Raw genomic sequence first — 19581 nt, 5'->3', positions numbered from 1 at the left:
TGGCGTTGGTCAGAACTAGAAACCCAGTGACTTTGCCCTTCACACCCTCCTTGTACAAGCTAATAAAAACAGGTGAAATGGGTTCCATTTATTTACACTTATTCCTACACAGGAAAGCTGGTGCACAGTGAGCTACACTGCAAAATTTACTGCATGCTATGCAGGGAAAAAAGCTCATCTGCTACAGGGGCAGGCTCAGGAAATTGAACTGCATGAATGGGAGGTGTGAACTGAAAAGGGCTGGATAAACTGCAATATACCCACGCAGACCTAGCTGCCTTTATTTGGTTTTCAGTGAGCTAAAGGAATGGTCGAGTTTCCACAACTATGGAGATATATATATATATATATGTATAAATCTGCAACAGTAAGAAAATCAGCCTCTTCATGACTTGTTATGATAATGTTAAAAGTCAGACTTATACACAGATACTTTACATAGAAACATTTAATCTCTTTATAAAAAGCCCCTCTGTCTGATGGAAAATGCATTGAACCGGGGATGGGTTAATGTGGGAACAACAGCCAACAGACAACACAGGCAGAAGAGAGCAGCACAGGGGTAGAAAGGTATTGCAGGAAACACCTAGATACAATTCCCTGTCAAAATAAGAATTGGCCTTGTGGCTTCTGAAATGACAACAGACCTTGCTTTAAATACACCAGAACTCCCTTCAGGAGATAACTGCCCGAGGTACTCACTTATACTGCCATTAGTTTAAGTAATTAATCGAAACAACTCTAAAAGGAAAAAGAACGAAAACTTTTTTCAGTGAAAAACTAAAGGTAGGGCTATTTATAGTTTTAGCTGTGAATAATTATTTTAGCTCAACAATTACGGTACGTCAACAGGGTTCTTTTAAAATTTGATAACATCTGTTCCTCACAATAAAACGTTAACCTTATACAAATAGGTGGGGAGATAAACAGAGAGCTCAGTCTGTATGCTGACAGTAGAAAGATGACTAGATTTTCGGTCTTCAGTTTCTCTGAGGTTAACCTCAGGATTCACATGGCAGAGGAGCTGCGTCTAGTTTGTATCAAAATCAAGACCCACTGATTGCATAATTTTTTTTCTGGGAATAAACATCACGGAGCATCATCTCTACTTGCTAACAAACTGCCCATGCACGCCTGAGCACTGACTCCCAGGCTCACAAGAAAAGCTGCTTTTTATGGCATGTGTGGTAGGTGGACCTGTAAAAACCTATGAACCCTGGCAGGCGACCCCAGGTGATGGAGCTTCACCAACCCTCCTGCTGTGGAACATGCATTTCAAACCTATTTTTAAAGTGGTACTCACATTGCCTTAGCAGGTTACTGCTGCTGAAAAGAGAATCAAAATGAGCTCGTGTAGTGTTCACCGGAACAGAAAGCCTGTAAAACTGCTTTTGATCAAAACACACCCTAGATTTCTAACCTTAAAAAGAAAAAAATGAAAAGAACCAAAGACATTCCTTGTGATTTTTAATTTTGCTTTAGCTTCTGGGTTTTATCATTCACATCCGACAAGCATAAATTTATCGAAGGAGATTAAAAAAAACCTGAAGGAACAGAATGTTTGAGTGCATTTTTAAAGGAAGTGTTTGTGTATGCGTCTGGGTGTGTGCACTTAACGAGGGAGATTTCAGTGTACTAGAATAATTCCAGACAAAAAACCGCAGAGCTATGAGCACAACATAGTAGAAGCTTAATGAAAATAAATACTGCAGCACTTGTAAATGTGGTATATAGCCAAAATATATTTGGCTATATATATATATATCCAAAATACTAGAATGCTACTCTTAGCATTGCCAGCCTTTAAAAAGCCATGATGGTCTGTCCACAAACCTGTTTAATGTTATCCTATTCTGTAGTGTAAGTATGGCTTCCTTTTGCCTGCATGGCTAGGAATCTCCACTGGTATTAAACCAGAATTTTGGTTGAAAACAGAGTCCTAGTACTGTTGAAATCACTGTCAGATGTCAACAGGAAGAGGATTTAATTTAATTTGTTCTAGTAAGACATTTCTTGTCTACCAGATTTTGTCACAGCCAGGCCATCATTTTGCTGTCTAGGCCAGGTTCTCATCAGGTGACAGCCACTGATCAACACCTTCACTGCTGCTGAAGGACATCTCCCCCGCTGCTGTAGGACAAAGCACAGAGCTCTGCTCACCACCCTGGGCTTCTATCTACTCTTAGGCTTTTAAAGACAAACTCGCATCGCCTGAGCACGCCATCAAGCACAGATAAATGTGTCTGAAGAGTGCAAGAATAGAGGGCCCCCGCAGCTCCAAATGCAGTTTAATGCCAGCCACCACAGGGATGCGCCTGGGGTTTTGTGACAGGCTTATGTCTACAGCTCCACCAGGAAGCCACGCATCTGGTTTTCAACGGATGCTGAAAAACACATTGCTGCACTAATGTTGCTAACAGTTTAACAGCAAAACTACAGCTATAATCAGCATGCTATTTAGAACATGGTGGTAAACATGTCTGCGCCCAACCTCCCATCAATCTTACATTGTTAGAACTAATGCAACTGCTGAAAAGGAAGTAAGAAATTGCATTATTAGTCCAGACTTTGGTTAATCGTGGTTATTTTTCCAAGTGTAGAATAGCTGTGGCCTGAACAAAAGTGAATTAGAGAACTCGTACAGTGAAGATGAGATTTAAAGCCAGACAGCAGACAGATTTGCACACTAAAATGTCTGTTGTCAGAGGTGAAAGGCAGTCTTATGCTAGAATATCTACAGATTAAAACATATTCCTGCATTAGAAAGCTGTAGCATTTAAGATCATATTAAAGTATTTACGAAAAACCCAAAAGAACAAACAGGGAAGAACTCGGAGGTTATGTATTTGCACCTTTGTGCTGGAGGGACGTATTCTTTCTACACTGTCATCTTGAGTCTGAAAAGTTCTGCAGTGTGGGGAGACTGTTAAAGATGCCAACCCAAATAACACATGCACAGTCTTACTCATTGTCCTCTTCGCGTGCTGGGCTTCTCGGCATGCACAATGGTTAGGCTGGTGTACAAATACTGTGCATTTACTAAAAAACAATTACTCTGATAGAGTCAAAAGTTTCTTCTTCTGTGGTCACTGAATACCAGCCAGAACTCACAAACAGAAGTCTTTGGGATCAGAAGGTACAGTCTGGAGGGTGAATGAGTTTCCATCATGTAAAAGCACCTTGATTCTCATGATCTTCAGTGTTTTAGTGTCCAAATGAAAGGAACGGCACTCATCTGGAGAGGGAAAGTAGTGCATAAAGTGTTCTAGGAGGAGGATATTGACGATTTGTTTAATGAAGTCACCACTAACCCACTGCTTAAATCCAGACTTCGACCTTCTTTTTCCTAGAAAAAATGGAAGAAAGAAATCCTTGACTCAATGTCGCTTTGGAATAAGTAGTTCAAAAACTGAAATAGACAATATGCTGTTTGTTACATCAAATCATACATTACTTAAACATTACCACACATTACTTAAGCATTTATGATTGCATGCAGCTTTCTGCAAGACTTGAAAATGCTTAGCAGAGCATTGTTTTTCTCCTACTCACACCTGAGAGTGAACCCAAACGTAAACAAGACGTTGTGCAGGAATCCCTGGAGTAAGGTTGTTGTAGCTCTGCCATGTCCAGCTCAGCAGAGTCTTGCTGACATCTCCACTGACATCTTGCTCATACTCCGCGCTCGAGGAACTAGTGAAATCTAGCTTCTGTAGTTTGCCTCCCAGGAGACCCCAAAGGTGCAAACCCCAACTGGGATTACTTACACTGCCGAGGCACGGACTGTCTCTTTCTTGTCAACCTGCCTCTATTTCCAGAAAACTTAAAGGCGTGGGGGAGGTGGCAGAGGACATAATTCTGACAACAAATTTGACTATTTCCCTAGAAAAAAATTCATCTAAAAAACTTAGTACTCTTTTTCGATTATTTCTCCAGCTAATCAGAGAGGAGGAGAAATACAAATGGAATAAGCTTAAAAAGCTCATTTTGGGTTGACTGGGGGGAAAAAAAAAAAAAAAGATAAACAAAGAAACATATTATAGAATCACAGAATGGTCGAGGTGGGAAGGGACCCCTGGAAGTTATCCTGTCCAAATCTGGTGCTCATGCAGGGCCACTCAGGACTGTGCCCAGAGGGCTTTTGATTATCTCCAAGAATGGAGACCCCACGACCTCTCTGGGCAACCTGGGCCAGGGCTCAGTCATCCACACAGTGAAAAAGTTCCCTTATGTTCAGGTGAAGATGAACATTCAAAGATGCAGAAAGCGTTTCTGAAGAATTGTTCCACATGACAGCTCCAGTCATGTTTTCTAGAAATTATTAAATGTGCATTCGGAGTTTAAAGAGCCACTCAATGGAGTTATTTTCCTTTTGACACCAGTACAGCCTTTGGATAAGTGCTGCTACCTATTGTAGTAACACTGCCTTTGTTACTATCAGGCAGAGCCACACAAAAATAATAACCATGATGATAATGAAAAAAAACCAGTCTGACATACTTACAGCTCTGTAATCCAAGAACATTTCTTTGAAAGCCAGAAAGTCAGTAAATGTGAGAAGCATCTCAAATATATCACCTGTCATTTCATCTTTGTGCTGTCTATAGAGAGAAGAAGTTGGGGAATTAAAAAAATCATGTGGAAAATAAATTTGTTATTTTAAAATGGTATGAGGTCAAGAAGAATACTGGGACAAGTAGAACAATATCAAAATAAACAACAATGTTATTGCAGGACTATCATAAAGCAAAAGTTTAGCCAAATATTACCTTATAGTATTTCCAATCAAAGTACTATTATTATTTATCTAAATCCAAGTACGAGGATCACATCAGTTCTTTAAAATCAGACAAAGAAACTGACCTGTAAGTCAACAGAGGTAACATTCAACTACCTTTTAACTATTTATTTATCTTGAGCACTGAAACAGCCAGACAGTCCCTTGGAAGGTGAGAAAGCTTGAGCAGAGGCACAGAATGCTCATACACATCCCTTAACAAGGGATATTCACCCGTAAGAACAAGGGATGGTACTGACAGCGGTAGAGGACTTCCGGTGAAAACATTCTGGAAGAAAGATTCTGTGCTCCCATTATCAGCACATCTCAAGAAGACTTTCTTAATAATGAGAGTTGGCTTGTTTGGTTGGGTTTTTTAAAAATTATTTAATGCTTATCAAAAGGAGCTTTACCTTAAACAGTCTATCTTCATAGTACATGCATCCAGACTAACTTCCCAATGTCTTATTTAAAAAAAATTAAATAGATTCCAATATTTTAAGATATTCAGTTTCCAGTTACACTTGATTTTCTTTCTCAATGGGAAAACTAGTGATCTTTCAAAAGTGATCTCCTCATGAAGTTGATTAAGCTAAAGTGCCTAAACGCAAAAGCTTAAGACAAACCAAACTCTCCTCTGAATGCTTTGTACATGAACTGAAATAAAGGCATTTCATCACATGGCTCTTGAAAGACTATCAGGCTAATTAAGTGTCCAACAGAGCCTGAAGGAGACAAACAAGCCCTAATCTTCTAAGGGTCTGGTTTCAAAGTGACAATGATTATGAAAACCCTCCAGTCTTCTCATTCTGATTTCTCTTCCTGCCCCTTAAAACTCAATATATTTCAGCATGACAGGACAGGCTGAAGGCAAGAAAAGTGGTCAGTCACTGCCTGCATGAACACATTTTTTACTTAAAGAGGAACCTCTTTGCAAAGGGAGAGCTGTCAAACCTAAGCTTTAATCTAGACAAAAAGAATTAACTGAGAGGCACATAAGCTGCCCCACAACCAAAAGCAAAGCAGAGACTTACTGCAGTGACATTGTGAAAGCAGTCATATTAAAACCAGGAATCCGATCAAGCAATTTTTCTTCAATGTATTTCTCTACTAAAGAGATCTGAAAAAAACCCAAACAAATGACTCCTGTCACATCATAACAAATTTCAGCAGCAGATTTCAACAGCTCATCTTCCTTACACAGACAATTCACTGACACTTTGCACTATCCTCACTGGGCAAATAACCACAGACTCCTTAGCTGGCCATTGCTAATTCAATTATTCACACCACTGCTGAGGCACAGAAATCAACATTTTTTCTGGGAATATCGGTGAGAGCAAACAAATTTTATCTAGTAACAAATTATTTTTTACTCATTTAATGGTACTGACTAGCAGGCTGGAATAGTTCCACAATTATGCTTTGCATGAAGAATGTAATTGTAGCATCCAATACATGAAACACTAACACTGGAAAAGAACAAAACTTTGTTGTGCACAAGTTAAACAAGTTATTTACTACAGCAATAAGCTAAATTTCTATTCAAGACAGATACACAACTTCCAAAACATCAATAAAAATTTTCAGGTGAAACAATGAGAAAGGAATCTAGAGCTCCAGAAAACACCTTGCTCACAGATCATGGCAGCAGGCGAAATGTTGGCTCTACTCCATGTAAACCCAGTATTTTGCAGAGGGGGGGAAATAAAGGACGCGACACCGGCCTTAAGAAAGATAAAAAAGTGATACATACAAAAAATAGGAAAAAGTATCTTACATATTCATTAAAAATAGAAGTATAGATGAGCTTGTTTTCTTCTGCGTCATCAAACTCCTGGTAGTGCTTTTCCATAAAAGTCCTCTGTATTAACTGGAAATCATCATCTGGACCACAACAAAAATGAATCATACAGTTACGACTTCAGTCATTCTTTTTGTGATACAAACCCCACATTCACTCATCCTCTTGCTTCCCTGTTGTGGCCGCGGAGCGCTGCACACATGCAGGGTCGCTCACGCCACCACCACAGCTGCTGCTGAGCCACCATTTCTGAGCCATCTGTGAAAAGACAGAGGCCAGCGTGACGGGAGCCAAATCAGCGGGGCAGCAGCCCATCAGTCAGCATTCTGACAGCACCTGTGCAGTCAGCACGGAACGGGATGAACAGGTCCACCTAGCAAGGTCTACAATTACTTCTTTTAAGTTTCATTTACACTTAGTTTTAGCAAAAAAAGTCCTCCTGCTTTATTTTTTATTAATAGAGGTTAGTTCTTGAACCCTTCTTTGTTCAAGCTCTCGGGTCAGCAAAAGTGATTACCTCTTCCCCACAAGGATTCAAAATATTTTTTTTTGAACTAAAGATTACTATTAAAACAATTAATTTTCTTAAATCAGATTAATTAGTTAATTTAGATAACTTAGATTAATTTTCAATTGCTGAAGAATTTTCATCCATTTGTGAAAAGAATCAAGAATAAAAATACACACAGTGGGTCACCACTAAATTCAACAGAATAGGAATAAAGTTTACTTAGACACCGTGTTAAAATTCACTAGTCTCAGCTTTCTAAACCTTAACATATTCAAAATTAGTTTAGTCATTTCCAGGTTCAACCACATCACCAGGCAAACTGAAGCTGCAAAATCTACATCTCTCTGGAAAGGATGTGGTCAAAAAGATCACATTCTGTTCTTACGAAGCAGCTGATGCCTGGTCAGCATGAATTCTGTCTTAGCACCCTGTAAACTACTTTCCTGCACACACTGACTTCTCAGTTGACATTAACAGTCCCGAGAATTAGCACCTTTAATTGCATAAGCTCACATAACGAGATTGGCGCCATTCGGCATTCCTGCAACGCACAGGTCTTGTCACAGTATGAGTGTGTGCAAGCGACACGCAATAAAATCACCTCACGATAGTCTCAAAAAGCGAAAAGTGGTAAGAAATAATTACACCCATCTCCAGTTACGCAAAGCCGCTGCAGACAGAGAGAATAAATTGTTCTCTGTATTCAGCAGAGACAGAACAAGCAGCGACAGGCTTAAAGTGCAGCACAAGCACCTTGTGTTACACTCCACCAAAGGCTGCCTGCAGTAGCAACAGGCAGGCACTACAGCATGGGCAAACCACGCAGCTTCTAAGCATATCCTGACAAACATGTGAGGAGCGGTATAGGCAGAGCTGGGGAAGGGAAGGCTGCCTCTCACAACCTCTTCCAATCCCTTTATAAAAGGGTATAGAAATCAAAGCTTTCTGGAATTTTTATGTGAGATCTACAAATGTCTTTATAGTTTATTTATGAAGGAGTGTACTGAAGTGGTACAGGAACAATTTTTAAGACTCCTAAGCACACTGTTGTGCAAACAGCACACAAAGGCTTTCATGCATATTTTCACTATGCTACCAGGTTAGGGGGCATGGGATCAAAGGAAAGAAAGCTTCTTTGAAGTAGGCAGGGACTACTTTGGCTCTGTATGTCTGCTCACAGAAGAGCAGCTTGCAACATGTTTGGCACCCATCCTTCTGTCTGTAACTGCTTTCAGAGCTTACCCATTATAATATCCTCCAGATGCCCAACAACTGCATCAAACTCTGCGTCAGAAGGGGAGGAGCTGAAAGCAAACAAATATGATACTGCATAAACATATATTTCAACCACAGCAAAAATAAAAGTTAATACTAAAAAGCATTAACAAAAACCTAAGGACAAATAAATCCAGTAACTGCAAGATAACTGAGTAATTTCCTAGTTTCAAAATAACGGCACTCCCACCTGTCCACATGGCACCCATACAGCTGAAGAAACACATGCTCCCCAGTCTTCTTTCAAGCCTCTGTCGCCTCGTTGTGTCCAGTCTAGGCCAGCACAACAAGCACGTGGCCTCTCAGCCCACAAATGAACCAACTCTACAAACTGGAGCAACAGAGGCACAGGCACACCCCCTCTTCTGGCAGAAGCTTTAAGAGAAGAATATACCAGACAGACTGCAGTGAAGCAGTGTCCTAGCGTCCACCTGTGTGCAATTTGGTTGAAACCACCTGTAAGAAGTCTCACACGCCTCGAAGGAGCACACTCAAACACAGAGAAATAGTTTCCTCTTAGAGTCTGTGACAACACATGCTCTTGAAAAGAGAAAATTTGATTTAAAATTAGCACAATCCCCCTTCTTTTTATTATACATGTCATGTTAATTTTGATCATTCCAACAATGGGTATCAGGTGCTACACTCTGCAGGTACGTATAGTCTGACTTTACCTAAACTCTGAAATTTCATTATTCCCTCCTGAAGCTTTGCATTTTGTGTCCTTATTCTCCTAACAGGCAAGAGTCTCCTAACAGCGTGATCTAAACTAATTTAAGTAATTATACTCCTATTAAAATATTTTAACTAGGAAATAGTTTATTGAAAGCCGGACAGATGTTGTAGCATACTCACACAGCCACACCAAAGCTTTCTTCATCAGCAGTCTCCATTGTTACTGCATAACCAGACTTGAGGAGCAGCAATCTGCGATACCGCTGCTGTTAGGGGTTATTTCTTCTTCTGAAAGTGCTAAGGAAAAACACGTGATGTAGGATTAATACAATTGTTAAGGTACCACACACTTCTCAAACTAAGAATCAGGAGAGGACCGTCTCATTTTTAAATGCAGGCCTTTCAAAATCACATTCTTCCAAAGTCACTGCTATGTCTCTTCCTTAATAACTTATATTCTTTGGGAATATGCCCACCAACTTGGAGAACAGGCTCAAAATTGCTCGTGCTCGCAATTAAGCTCTGCAAGGGGGCTTCGGTTGACCTTTGTATCTTTTTTCTAAAGCCTCTACGACCAACAATTATACAGATTCAAGAAAACGAAGCCAGACAGGATGTAGATGCTGCCTCGGTGCAGCCGGCGGGCCAGGCTTTGGCTGGCGATCCCAGGTGCGGGGCCCGGCCCTCGGCAGCCGCTGACCCGCAGCACCCCAGGGCACCCCCTGCTCCCCCCGCCGCCTCCTCCTCAGGCCGGGCGAGCGCCGCCCGCAGCCCCGCCGCTCACCTCCCCCTGCTCAAAGGCGCCCAAGCGACGGAGTCGTCATTTTCGTTCCCTCCCCGGGACACCGGTGACTGTCAGCGCCCGCGGCCCGAGGAGGGCTGCCGCCAGCCCCGCCGGCACAGGCCCCAGGCCGCCCGTCTCCAGGGTGACACTTCCTTCCGCCCGCCAGCAGCCAATGGCAGAGCGGAAGCGCCCGCGGGCACCGCCCCCCTGCCCTAGAAGCCAATCAGAGCGCGGGAAGGCACGGGGCGGGGCCATCCGTCCCGGAAGAGCCAATCAGAGGGCGAGAGGGGCGGGACCCACCAGTGAAGAGCTAATCAGAGCGCGGAAAGGACGAGGGGGCGGGGCCATAGGCCCAGAAGAACCAATCGGAGCGCGGGAGGGGCTGGACCCACCAACGAAGAGCCAATCAGAGCGCGGGAGGCTGAGGCCACGCGGGCTGTGTTCTCCCCGGGGCAGAAAGCGGCGATAACGGACGCAAGGGGGTTCGTCCCGGCAGGCGCAGCCCTGTCCCGAGGCGAGCAGCTGGGGCTGCGGGGGTGGAGCGGCAGGAGCCGGGCCCGAAGGTTTCCCCGCTGCCTCCTGCCCCATGTTCCCACGTGTTTCACCGCCCCGCAGAGGCGAAAGGATTAAAGACCAGCAAACAACCTTCAAGACGTTTTTTATTGTTGAACTGACAACTTCAGAACAATTCTTTTTTCCCCCCCCGCCTCCCCCCTCCCCGGCCCGGCAGGGCGTGCAGGGAGGGAGGGGGCCCTGCACGGAGCGGGAGGAGCGAATGCCACAGCGCCCCCCGGCGGATTTCAGCAGAAAGCCAGTGGAAGTGTACAGTCGTTCCCTTTGTGAAATGAACAGGACAGGTCTCTGCAGCTCGCCTCCCTCCGCCGCTGGCTTCCCTTGCCCAGCACCACCTGCGCAGAAGTTGGTTTGGGGCAAAATTTTCCAAAGCACTGACATCTTTTCCACAAGGAACAAGCACTTGCGCGTCCCTGCGCCCACGGAATAATGGCGGCTCAAGCCCCTTTGCAAGGGACAGCAGACAGGCAGAAGCCTCTGTGGGCCTGGGCCTCGAGCACTTGCTCTCGTCAAGCAGCTGATACGAATCAGGAGTTCTAGGCACTTCTGAAAATTTTACCTCAGTGAATCCTGGCCAGGGAAGCCAAAGCCCTGAAGAGACTAGAATCTATTAAGGCAGAGTTTCAAACGGTTCTGTCCCACCTCTTCCCTAAAGCATCTCTGGACCTTAGGAATAAGGACCTTTCATTGCATTTGGAAGCATTTAAAATGTCAAGTGATTCTGAAATGCGAACATCCTTGTGGCAGTGACGGTGTTTACTCATCCAGCACCAAGCAGGAAGGACTCAGCCCTGACTCGCAACGTGGGTTACAGTGAGATATTGTACAGTACAGCTAGGGAGGAAGCGAGGTCCCCGTGGCACAGATTTGCCAGTCTGACTTGAATCAAAACAGGCATCCACGGTGGAAGAGAATTCACATTTTAGCAAAGAGACTAACAACCAGCACTCTGTTTCTGATTCAGTCTGTATGTGGAAAACAGTCACCAAGAAAATGATGGAAGGAACTTTCCTAATTCACACATTGTATTCCAGAGGTTCTGTGAAGACACTTTTTTAATCTCTGGATGAAATTCAGCACCCTTGAGTTTGCAAAGGCAGAAGGTGAAAGGAATTGCTAGAGAGCTTGACTCTGGGACCTGTGTGCAGAGCTCTCAGCTCCTGTTCAGGTCAGTAGGAAGCAAGAGCGCTCAGCAGGTGGAAGCAGCCTCAGCTCTGCTTTGTACTCAATAGCACAATAGAGATAATAAACAATTTAAAAAAATAACATACATCGCAGCATGAGAACTCGCTACAACAGCCCCTGCTGTTGAACCACTGCCAAGAAGTGGGACAGTTTTGGTGTAAGTTGAGTGTGAATTAATAAAGTTCTACTATGCAGCCAGATAATTTAAAAAAACACCAACCTGTACCTGTACAAGTCTTGGAAGAGAACGTCATATGCTCAGCTGGTGCAAAATAAGCATATCTCCACAGATTTTTGTGCTACTTCACTGACACCAGCTGTGAACCCTGACTCCTCCTAGAAACCTAGCAAACAGTCAAAAGCTGCCAGCTGAAATGCATTCTTAACATACAAACATCACAACTGTGTTATTAAAGTGGGAATCTCTGCTCCACTTTATGATCCCTACCAAAAATATGAAGCGTGGCCCCAAACCTGCTCAGAGCAGGAGCAACGCATGGCAAGCAAGGTGCATTTTTCAAGAGTTACAGAGTAAGACTGAACTTGCTATCCAAATAGCACTTTTTCTTTAAATAAACTGGCCCCAAATTCTCCTCAAATATTTTAAGAAAGATCAATATTTCCAAAGTGAACATAACTTTCAAAAACACTGATTAAAAAAAGATGTTTGATGATACCTTAAAAAATACCCAGAATATCAAATTAATTCCAGTCCAGCGTTATAATTAGTTAAGAATACCTCCTGAAAATTATATCCTCACAAAAAAATGTGGGTACTGAAGTTAAAAGCATCAGAAACATTATGTACCTGAAAATACCACTGATCTTTTAACATTTAAAAACAAATTAGAACATTCTTTGGATTCACCAAGTTATTAAAACCTGTGAGTTTCTCTACAGTCTCCACACTGTCTTTTCAAATCAGTCTGTGTACAGAGGAAGTCTTTGAGCAGTTTAATATCCACTGTCGGAAAACAGTCTCTGACCAGCAGGAGGCTACATTAAACAGGAAAACACTGGCATTCTCTCTAGTACTGACTTCTGCCAAAAACAGAGACTTCTGAGCACAAGACAGAACAGCCCTGTTTCAGGAGATACTTCTTTTCTCTTCTTTCTAAAATGCATTGTACATGTACTTCCAGTGCAAATTGTTTCAGCACTTGCAACAGGTGAGAAGAAAAGGGGAAGAAGAGAGGTACTCCTATGGTCTTGCTTGGAGAAACCAACAGCCATGGCTTGCTGACCTACCGTCTTGTCTTACTGTTGAAACTGGTTCCCGTTGCTGGCAACTTGAAATAGCTTATTAAAGATTTCATTTTTAAGATAAACAGATTACAGTTTAGCATGAAATCTGGCCATGGTTCTATGTGCGTAAAGATTGGTTAGAGATGCTTTCCCCTTTCAGTATTGGTTGGAGTTCATTAAAAACAAGTCTATGGTATTTCTCCACCTGTGTCATGAGATGTGAGAGATCTGTCTGACTCGGGTTTGTATTTCCTGTCGACACAAAGGGCAGGTCTCCAGTTGCAAGGCACACTCCATGCACAGGTCGCTGAAGGAGAAGAAAAAGCAGTTAAAGCCTGCATTTGCAGCATGAAAACATAAAAGATTCCAAGCACTAAGCAGTTTAGTTAGCCTGCTAGGAATAGTCAAGACCAGTCTTTTAGCATGGAGATTAGGAATTGCAAGTCAGGTGGTGTAGATCCACAGGCTTTAAGAGAGCTCCTGCTGCTCAGCATCTGATAGACACAAAACTGCTAGTGCAGTAAGTCAGGATTACACTTGCATGCTTTTGGTAATCTTGACACTCATTCTGGTCTGGAGAGCAAAAGCCCCAGTGCCCTGCTTGAAGCTGTCTCCGCTACTTGTCAAGGCACACTAAGCATATCTCCTTTTATCTTTGCAGCATCCAGAAGACCCATCGCAAGTGCTCTAAACATTAAGGAAGTGGATTAATTTCCTAGTAGGCTGCTTAAATACAGTAAAGTGCTATTACGCTGTTACTCATGCTGTTGTCCCATTTTTAGCTTTTAGATGACGTGAGACAACTTTCTGCTCTCCTCGTGTGATCTGGATTTCACAGCATCAGTACTAAGGTACTACTTATCAGTAAAAGCTTTAATATAAGGTATTAGGACTTGGTAGCACAGGGGTGGCATACATACATAGCCACAGTACTTCCCCAGCCCCAAACACACAATTAGGGATTAAACCTGTTCAGGGCTGGGGTAAGGGGAACAGTGGGAACAGTATGCTCAAACTTTATCTGTCACATCCTTAATAGGAGAGTTATTTCATTTATGTTGGGGAGTCAATCAAGATAAGCAGGGACTGCACCTGGTCCCATGTAAGCTGAATGTCAAAGACATTTCCCTGTTTCCATGGATTTGGGTTTTACCTGTGTCCACACGGCCTGAGTTCTGTGTCTGCTACCTCATCGCAGCAAAGCGTGCAGCAGTTCTCTCGGATACTCACTTGCTTCAACAAAGCCAGGCGCCTGTGTCTGAAGAAAGAGAGACCCCCCCACCCCCATTACTTTGACTCAAAACAATAGACTCATAATAAGAATTACAAAACAGATAAGCCACTGTAAAGGACAATTCGTTTAAAATGTCTTAACCACTTGTCCTGAGAAGGAACAGTTGCAAACTTGGTTTCAAACAGCCTGCACTTCGTTGCCATGGTGGCAGGCAGATAAAGGGGCCTTGCAGAGAAGCAACAACCCAAACTTGGTGGAGGAAGGAGAGACCACCACAAGCTGCACCTGCGTGCTAAGAAAGGTCACTCTGCAATTATTCAGGCAAGGGGATTGTGAAACCAAAGACCCCTGACAGATCCCAGACTCATTTCCAGAACATTCTAAAAGGGCCACTGTGCAAGTGCAGCGAAGTGCTCCCCCCCCATACACATAGCATGGAAATACATGCAAATAGTTAAAGGACTTTCATCTATAAATAGCACTTGAGATATTGCTGGCACATGCACCCGCCACCGGAGGACCCTTGTCACTACCATAGCATCATCGTCATAGCCATTGTCATGGGATTCATGGGTGGCGATCTCTCTCTTTCGCTCTCTCTTTCCTTCTTAAAAATGCTCTGATAGAGCCCAAGCTGTTTGCTACTACACACCTTTCCAGCCCAGGTTTATTGCTGCCATAAACAGAAGTTTATTTGTTAATTTGGTGCCATTTAACCTTAGTTTACCCAAGGAGATCATGCAACCCGTACAGCCCCCCGATTTTCCCTTATTTGGGAATTTAATGGATTTTGATTGCATATCTCCTGCCATACTCATTAAGTTGCACTGCAGCCTATGGTCAAATACTCTGCCAAGAGAGACCTCTGGAGATGCGACTCCTTGAAAGATAACTTTGCCAAATACATCATAAGACTATGCAACTTGGAAGTGAAGTATTTTACTTACTTGGCTTACACAAGCACACTCAAATCAGACAGGAGGATTACCTGGGCAAAATTATTTTCTCTTCTGCTGTCAGAAAGGCATAATCATTAAAGGTACTAAACTTCATTGAAGGTGGGTACTTGAAAGGTTTTGCCCCAAAGTTGAACTCGCACTGTTGATACGACATGAAACTAGCTGCAGCAAAAAAGCCGGATCTGCAACCAAACAACAGACCTTTCAGAAGGACTTAACAGAGCTTTCCAGACACATTACTACAAACATCAGACAAAAATATAACCCCAAACAAAGCGACAAGTTCTTTCTATTGAAGTGTTTTACAGCTAATTAGGAGAAACACCTCTAACATCCAGTTTCAGCTGCACATGCTTTCCTCATCTAGTTCTCAACTTACTATCAGGTTTTATCTGAATTTACTACTGAGTCTGTCAATAAAGGCAGTCTACTTTACAACTGGGATTAGTCACACTTACACTAAGAGCAGATACATACATCTGAAGAGCCTACAACCTGATCCTCTTTGCACTGATCAGCTCAGATATCTCCTTCAGCACTGGAAAAAGTACTTTTCTTCCAAATAACTGCTGTTTAGTACAGGGGTCAGGAGCAGTACCAGCTGCAAGGGGCTCCTTCACATCCACTTTCCTGCTGCTTTATCTGAGCAGGCATAAACCTGAGGACCTCGCAACTCTTGTACACTTGTGTGGGACAAATGCAAGATGAGTCCAGGTCTGACCTCTCTTAGCACAACCCCCATCTGCTCCTCCTTGCCCTTGCAGGATTACCTCAGCACAGCTGTTTTTTCTTCTCAGCCACTGCATAAAAACACCACAACTATCACTTCTTTCAGTTTTATTTACTGAAAGGGCCCAAGCTGACTAACATCCTAAATCCTAAGCAAGTAACAAAATCTGTTGAGTACATAAAAGACATACTGCACCTGAAGAACAGAATACTGCAAGCTGAATAGACAAAATACTCTGCAACTCATTAAACCAAACTGTTCTTTGCTTACATCTTGAACTTCATTTTGCATGTTTCTCAAGTATCAAACCAGCTTCTGTTTGAGTCAGAGGAATTAGCCAGGCATTAATTTTAACAGAGTTGGCAAAATAAGCCTAACACCTTTTTGTAACACTACGAAGATCCACCCACGAATATTCAATATGCTACTACAGGAAGAAGCCCCAGTGAACAGCAGTAAGTTAATACGCACTCTTTAGCATATTTACAGGACTGAGGCTTTGCTTTTTAGAAGATCAAAAACTCTTCAAGAAGTACTAGAAATTTGCTCCTCCTTGCTACAGCCTCATTCTAGTTCTATGCTGTGCTGGTTTGACATCAGAAAATAGAGCTGAAACTACCTTTGGAAGGTCCAAAGTACTTACTTTGGATTTTGAAATCCACCTATAAAATTATATCCTTCTCACTGCTTTCTAAGCAACCTCCAACTGGGAAATCTGCTTAATTGTGGCTTCAGGTAAGCAAACATGAATTTACATCTCAAACGGGAAACAACATTACAGGTCATGGTCCTTCCAAATGAGCGTATACTTACACAGCAGACGGGAAACAACTATTACAGGTCATGGTCCTTCCAAATGAGCGTATACTTACACAGCAGAAGAAAATACTTGCTTCTCAGCAGGAAGCTGGTTTCCATTTAAATAGAAGATCATTTGCTTTTCTTGCAAGTCTAGTAGAAATCCTATTGTGTCACCTTATATGGAAAACAAAGATAATTTAAAGATTTTACTTCTGTTAATTGCCAACAGCTGAAACAGTTAAGTATCACATTATCTCACTAATTTGTAGGACTACAAACATCTGGAAAAGTCTTATGATTAAATGTCTGGCAGCATTAATTGATGCTATGACTTGTACTCTGCCTATGAAAAGGCAAAGCATTTAACCAACAAGATTCTCATTACACAGACTGTGGAACAAAAGAGTGTGGTGCCCACTTTGTACATTTAAACAACCGCAAATACTAGTAAGAGTACAGTAATTATTAAAACTTCACTATCATTGGGATTGGGCAGTAACAACTCTGTTCACACCTACTAAGAAATCGTTTTCTAGATACTTGTAAGAGGGAAAAAAATTCTATGCATAAATCCAGCTAGGATAAACAGCAGAAGATGAACTGAATACCTTCCTTCCAACAGGGATGGGAATGTGGTTTACTTCTGGCATTATACCAAATAAGCTGCCGGCAGCCATCATACGCACAGGAGTATTCATCATCCCCGATGCCATAACCTTCCTTTAGAAAAAAAAGTGACATTTCAGTCTGCATCCACTCCTCACACAAGAGGGCTAATGTTTATTTTTATTCAACTAGACCATTCATCCAAGAGCAGGGTTTCTCCCACCCTGGTTAAGAGAATTTTTTCCCAAGCTAGTCTTAGTTATTTTCACATCAAAGAGATGAGGAGAGGGGAAGAAGGGGATATTGCCTCCAAAGCAGTTTTTATTCTCCGTGAGCTCAAATCACTTCCATCTATTAAAACAGCTAACCCAAACAGCTAACATTTTGCATCTTAAACACAGAAGCATAACCACTCTTATTTTGAGGTCCCACTACTAGACTTGTCATAGCTTCCCCCACAAGATACCCAAGTGCCACTTGAACACACAGTACACAAAGAACAAACCCATAATCCCTTTAATGATTTTGTTGCATATTGCATCCCTTTCAGTGTCAGCTTCCTTCAGTTTGTGAAAAGGTTAAAGTGATAGTCCCAAGGTGCAAGAAAAATGCAAAACTAGAACTTTCAGAGCAAAAAAACTGTCGTAGGAGAGCCCAGACATGAAACCTGAAAGCATTACGGAAGATAACTTCCTCATGCTCAGCAGGGTTTGTTTGGAGTGCAAATACTAGACAGTATCTGATTACACAAGCCTCAGCTGTTCCAAATTAAAGTTAATCCCAGCTAATGGGTGTTTAATATCATATTCAGGACAAGTCTTTGTGTTACACATGCTGTAAATAAGGAGCATATGGCAACTCCAATGACTGTATTTGTGGTATATTCAGAAGATAATATCTTTGTATTTCAGGTAGACACCAAATAAACTTAAATAACAACAGCATTTAGCCAGCAGCAAAACAGTTGTGGCATTCTGCTCCAAGATGTGACAGATATTTTCATTCCTTGTACAGAAAGCACAGACAAAAAACGCATATACACCAAGCTCCTGAACAGTAAGTGGGGAAAGAAAAATCTTTTAAGCCTCTTAGCAGTCTAAAGGCAGAGACAGCCTTTTATTCCAAACAGCTTCCATTACACTCAATGTCGACAAAGCCTGTGCTCAAGACATGGGTATGGTTTGGTTGTGGGTTTTTTGTTTTTTTTTTTTTTTGTTGGTGGTGGCTTTGGTTGGTTTTATTTTAAATTTCAAAACACACTTGCAATTCCATGCTAGAAATGCGGGACCTGACTTCGGACGCGGTGTAGAGACATATGCACATAATACACCAGCACAGGACCATGCTATTTACATGAATAATTAGAAGAAATGGAGCAAGACCACTGAGCTCACACAAAGACTTAAATTAAATGGCAAGAAAAGCTACTCTCCCATTCCTCTTGGGGTTCTTACCCCCAAATACCCCTCACTGTCAGTATTTATTGACATATATGTAATGGGCCTATCTTCCTATTAGCTTCTGCATTTGACTCAGCTGTAGGATGAGTTTCAATCATCAGAAATGAGCAGCTTTAACCGCTTACCCTCAATATTGTGCATATATATATATATAATTCTCCTAAATTAAGTTTCCAGTGGGAACAGAAAGCACTTACAAAGTACAGCTGAGGGTATATTTCTTACTCAAGCTCAGACAGTAGAACTGTCAACTTAAAACCTCAGTCCCATATTTCCATTCTGGTCAGTAATGGTAGGCTAGGACATACACAGTTTTTGTACTAAAATTCTAGTTTGAACTTTAATAGAAGTCTGGAAGGCTGATAATACGCAAAGTCCTCTCTAAGCTGAAGCAGAGAAGTCTTTTGCGTAGCAATCACCACACTTTCCTACTATTGTGAAAATACTGAAGCAAATATGCTACAGCACACTGAGTTTACAAGAGCTGTACAGAAATATCATATAAGAAGCAAGTCCTTGATATATCTCCACTAACATTTAAGATTATTCTTTGACTATAGGTTTGACTTCATGTGTGGATAGCACATTTTGCTTTCATGCTTGCGAGTACATAATTTTTAATGTAAAATAGTAGGAAGAAGAATCAGAATTAAGAATAAGATATGAAGTTGTCTGAATGAGAGGAAGAGCAAAGCAAACTGAAATATTGCAGTGTACTTATTCCATATTATCAGAATAAAGACAAGAAGGCACAGGGTTAAGTTTTTTGTAATTCTTCTTTTTCATTAAAGAAGCTGTTACATACCCAAACTGCACCATATTACTGCTACCAGCAGATCCAACGCTATTATTCAAGAGCCAATTGAAATAATTTCCCATGTGAAAGTTAATTTAGCAGGAAAGCATGTTAAAAGGGGGGGAAAATCAAATGGTTGCTTTGTGACCCGTGTAAAAATGAGTGC

General features: G+C 42.0%; 2 protein-coding genes across 4 annotated transcripts in view; both read right to left on the bottom strand.

Annotated features, from left to right (window-relative positions):
* Nucleotides 1-444: 444 nt before the first annotated feature.
* Nucleotides 445-9986, bottom strand: ARL2BP (ADP ribosylation factor like GTPase 2 binding protein). The gene is made up of 7 exons (XM_054079062.1): nt 9827-9986; nt 9223-9339; nt 8335-8396; nt 6558-6664; nt 5812-5897; nt 4505-4601; nt 445-3346 (listed from the first exon to the last, which is right to left on the bottom strand). The coding sequence occupies exons 2-7, from the start codon at nt 9258-9260 to the stop codon at nt 3266-3268; spliced, it is 471 nt and encodes a 156-aa protein (XP_053935037.1). The 5' UTR covers nt 9261-9339; nt 9827-9986; the 3' UTR covers nt 445-3265.
* A 491-nt stretch (nt 9987-10477) lies between these two features.
* RSPRY1 (ring finger and SPRY domain containing 1) overlaps nt 10478-19581 on the bottom strand; it is a 35816-nt gene continuing 26712 nt past the window's right edge. For all 3 annotated transcript variants that reach the window (XM_054078881.1, XM_054078883.1, XM_054078882.1), the window contains exons 12-16: nt 17162-17273; nt 16625-16727; nt 15052-15204; nt 13983-14087; nt 10478-13136 (exon numbers count right to left, since the gene is read on the bottom strand). In XM_054078881.1, coding sequence (XP_053934856.1) covers nt 13040-13136; nt 13983-14087; nt 15052-15204; nt 16625-16727; nt 17162-17273 — 570 coding nt within the window. In that variant the 3' untranslated portion in view covers nt 10478-13039. The remainder of the gene's footprint in view (nt 13137-13982; nt 14088-15051; nt 15205-16624; nt 16728-17161; nt 17274-19581) is intronic.

Source organism: Cuculus canorus, chromosome 13 (genome assembly GCF_017976375.1).
Source record: "Cuculus canorus isolate bCucCan1 chromosome 13, bCucCan1.pri, whole genome shotgun sequence".
Taxonomy (NCBI): domain Eukaryota; kingdom Metazoa; phylum Chordata; class Aves; order Cuculiformes; family Cuculidae; genus Cuculus; species Cuculus canorus.
Note: the sequence above shows the minus strand (reverse complement) of the source record. Positions and strands in the feature narration are given on the sequence as shown.

Excerpts from the sequence above, each read along its gene's own strand:
- ARL2BP (XM_054079062.1), bottom strand. The coding sequence starts at position 9,260 with ATGGAGACTGCTGATGAAGAAAGCTTTGGTGTGGCTGT. Across the intron at positions 4,602-5,811 it reads GCTTTCACAATGTCACTGCA|ACAGCACAAAGATGAAATGA; the intron begins GTAAGTCTCTGC and ends TTCTCTCTATAG. Across the intron at positions 3,347-4,504 it reads TGTTCTTGGATTACAGAGCT|GAAAAAGAAGGTCGAAGTCT; the intron begins GTAAGTATGTCA and ends CATTTTTTCTAG.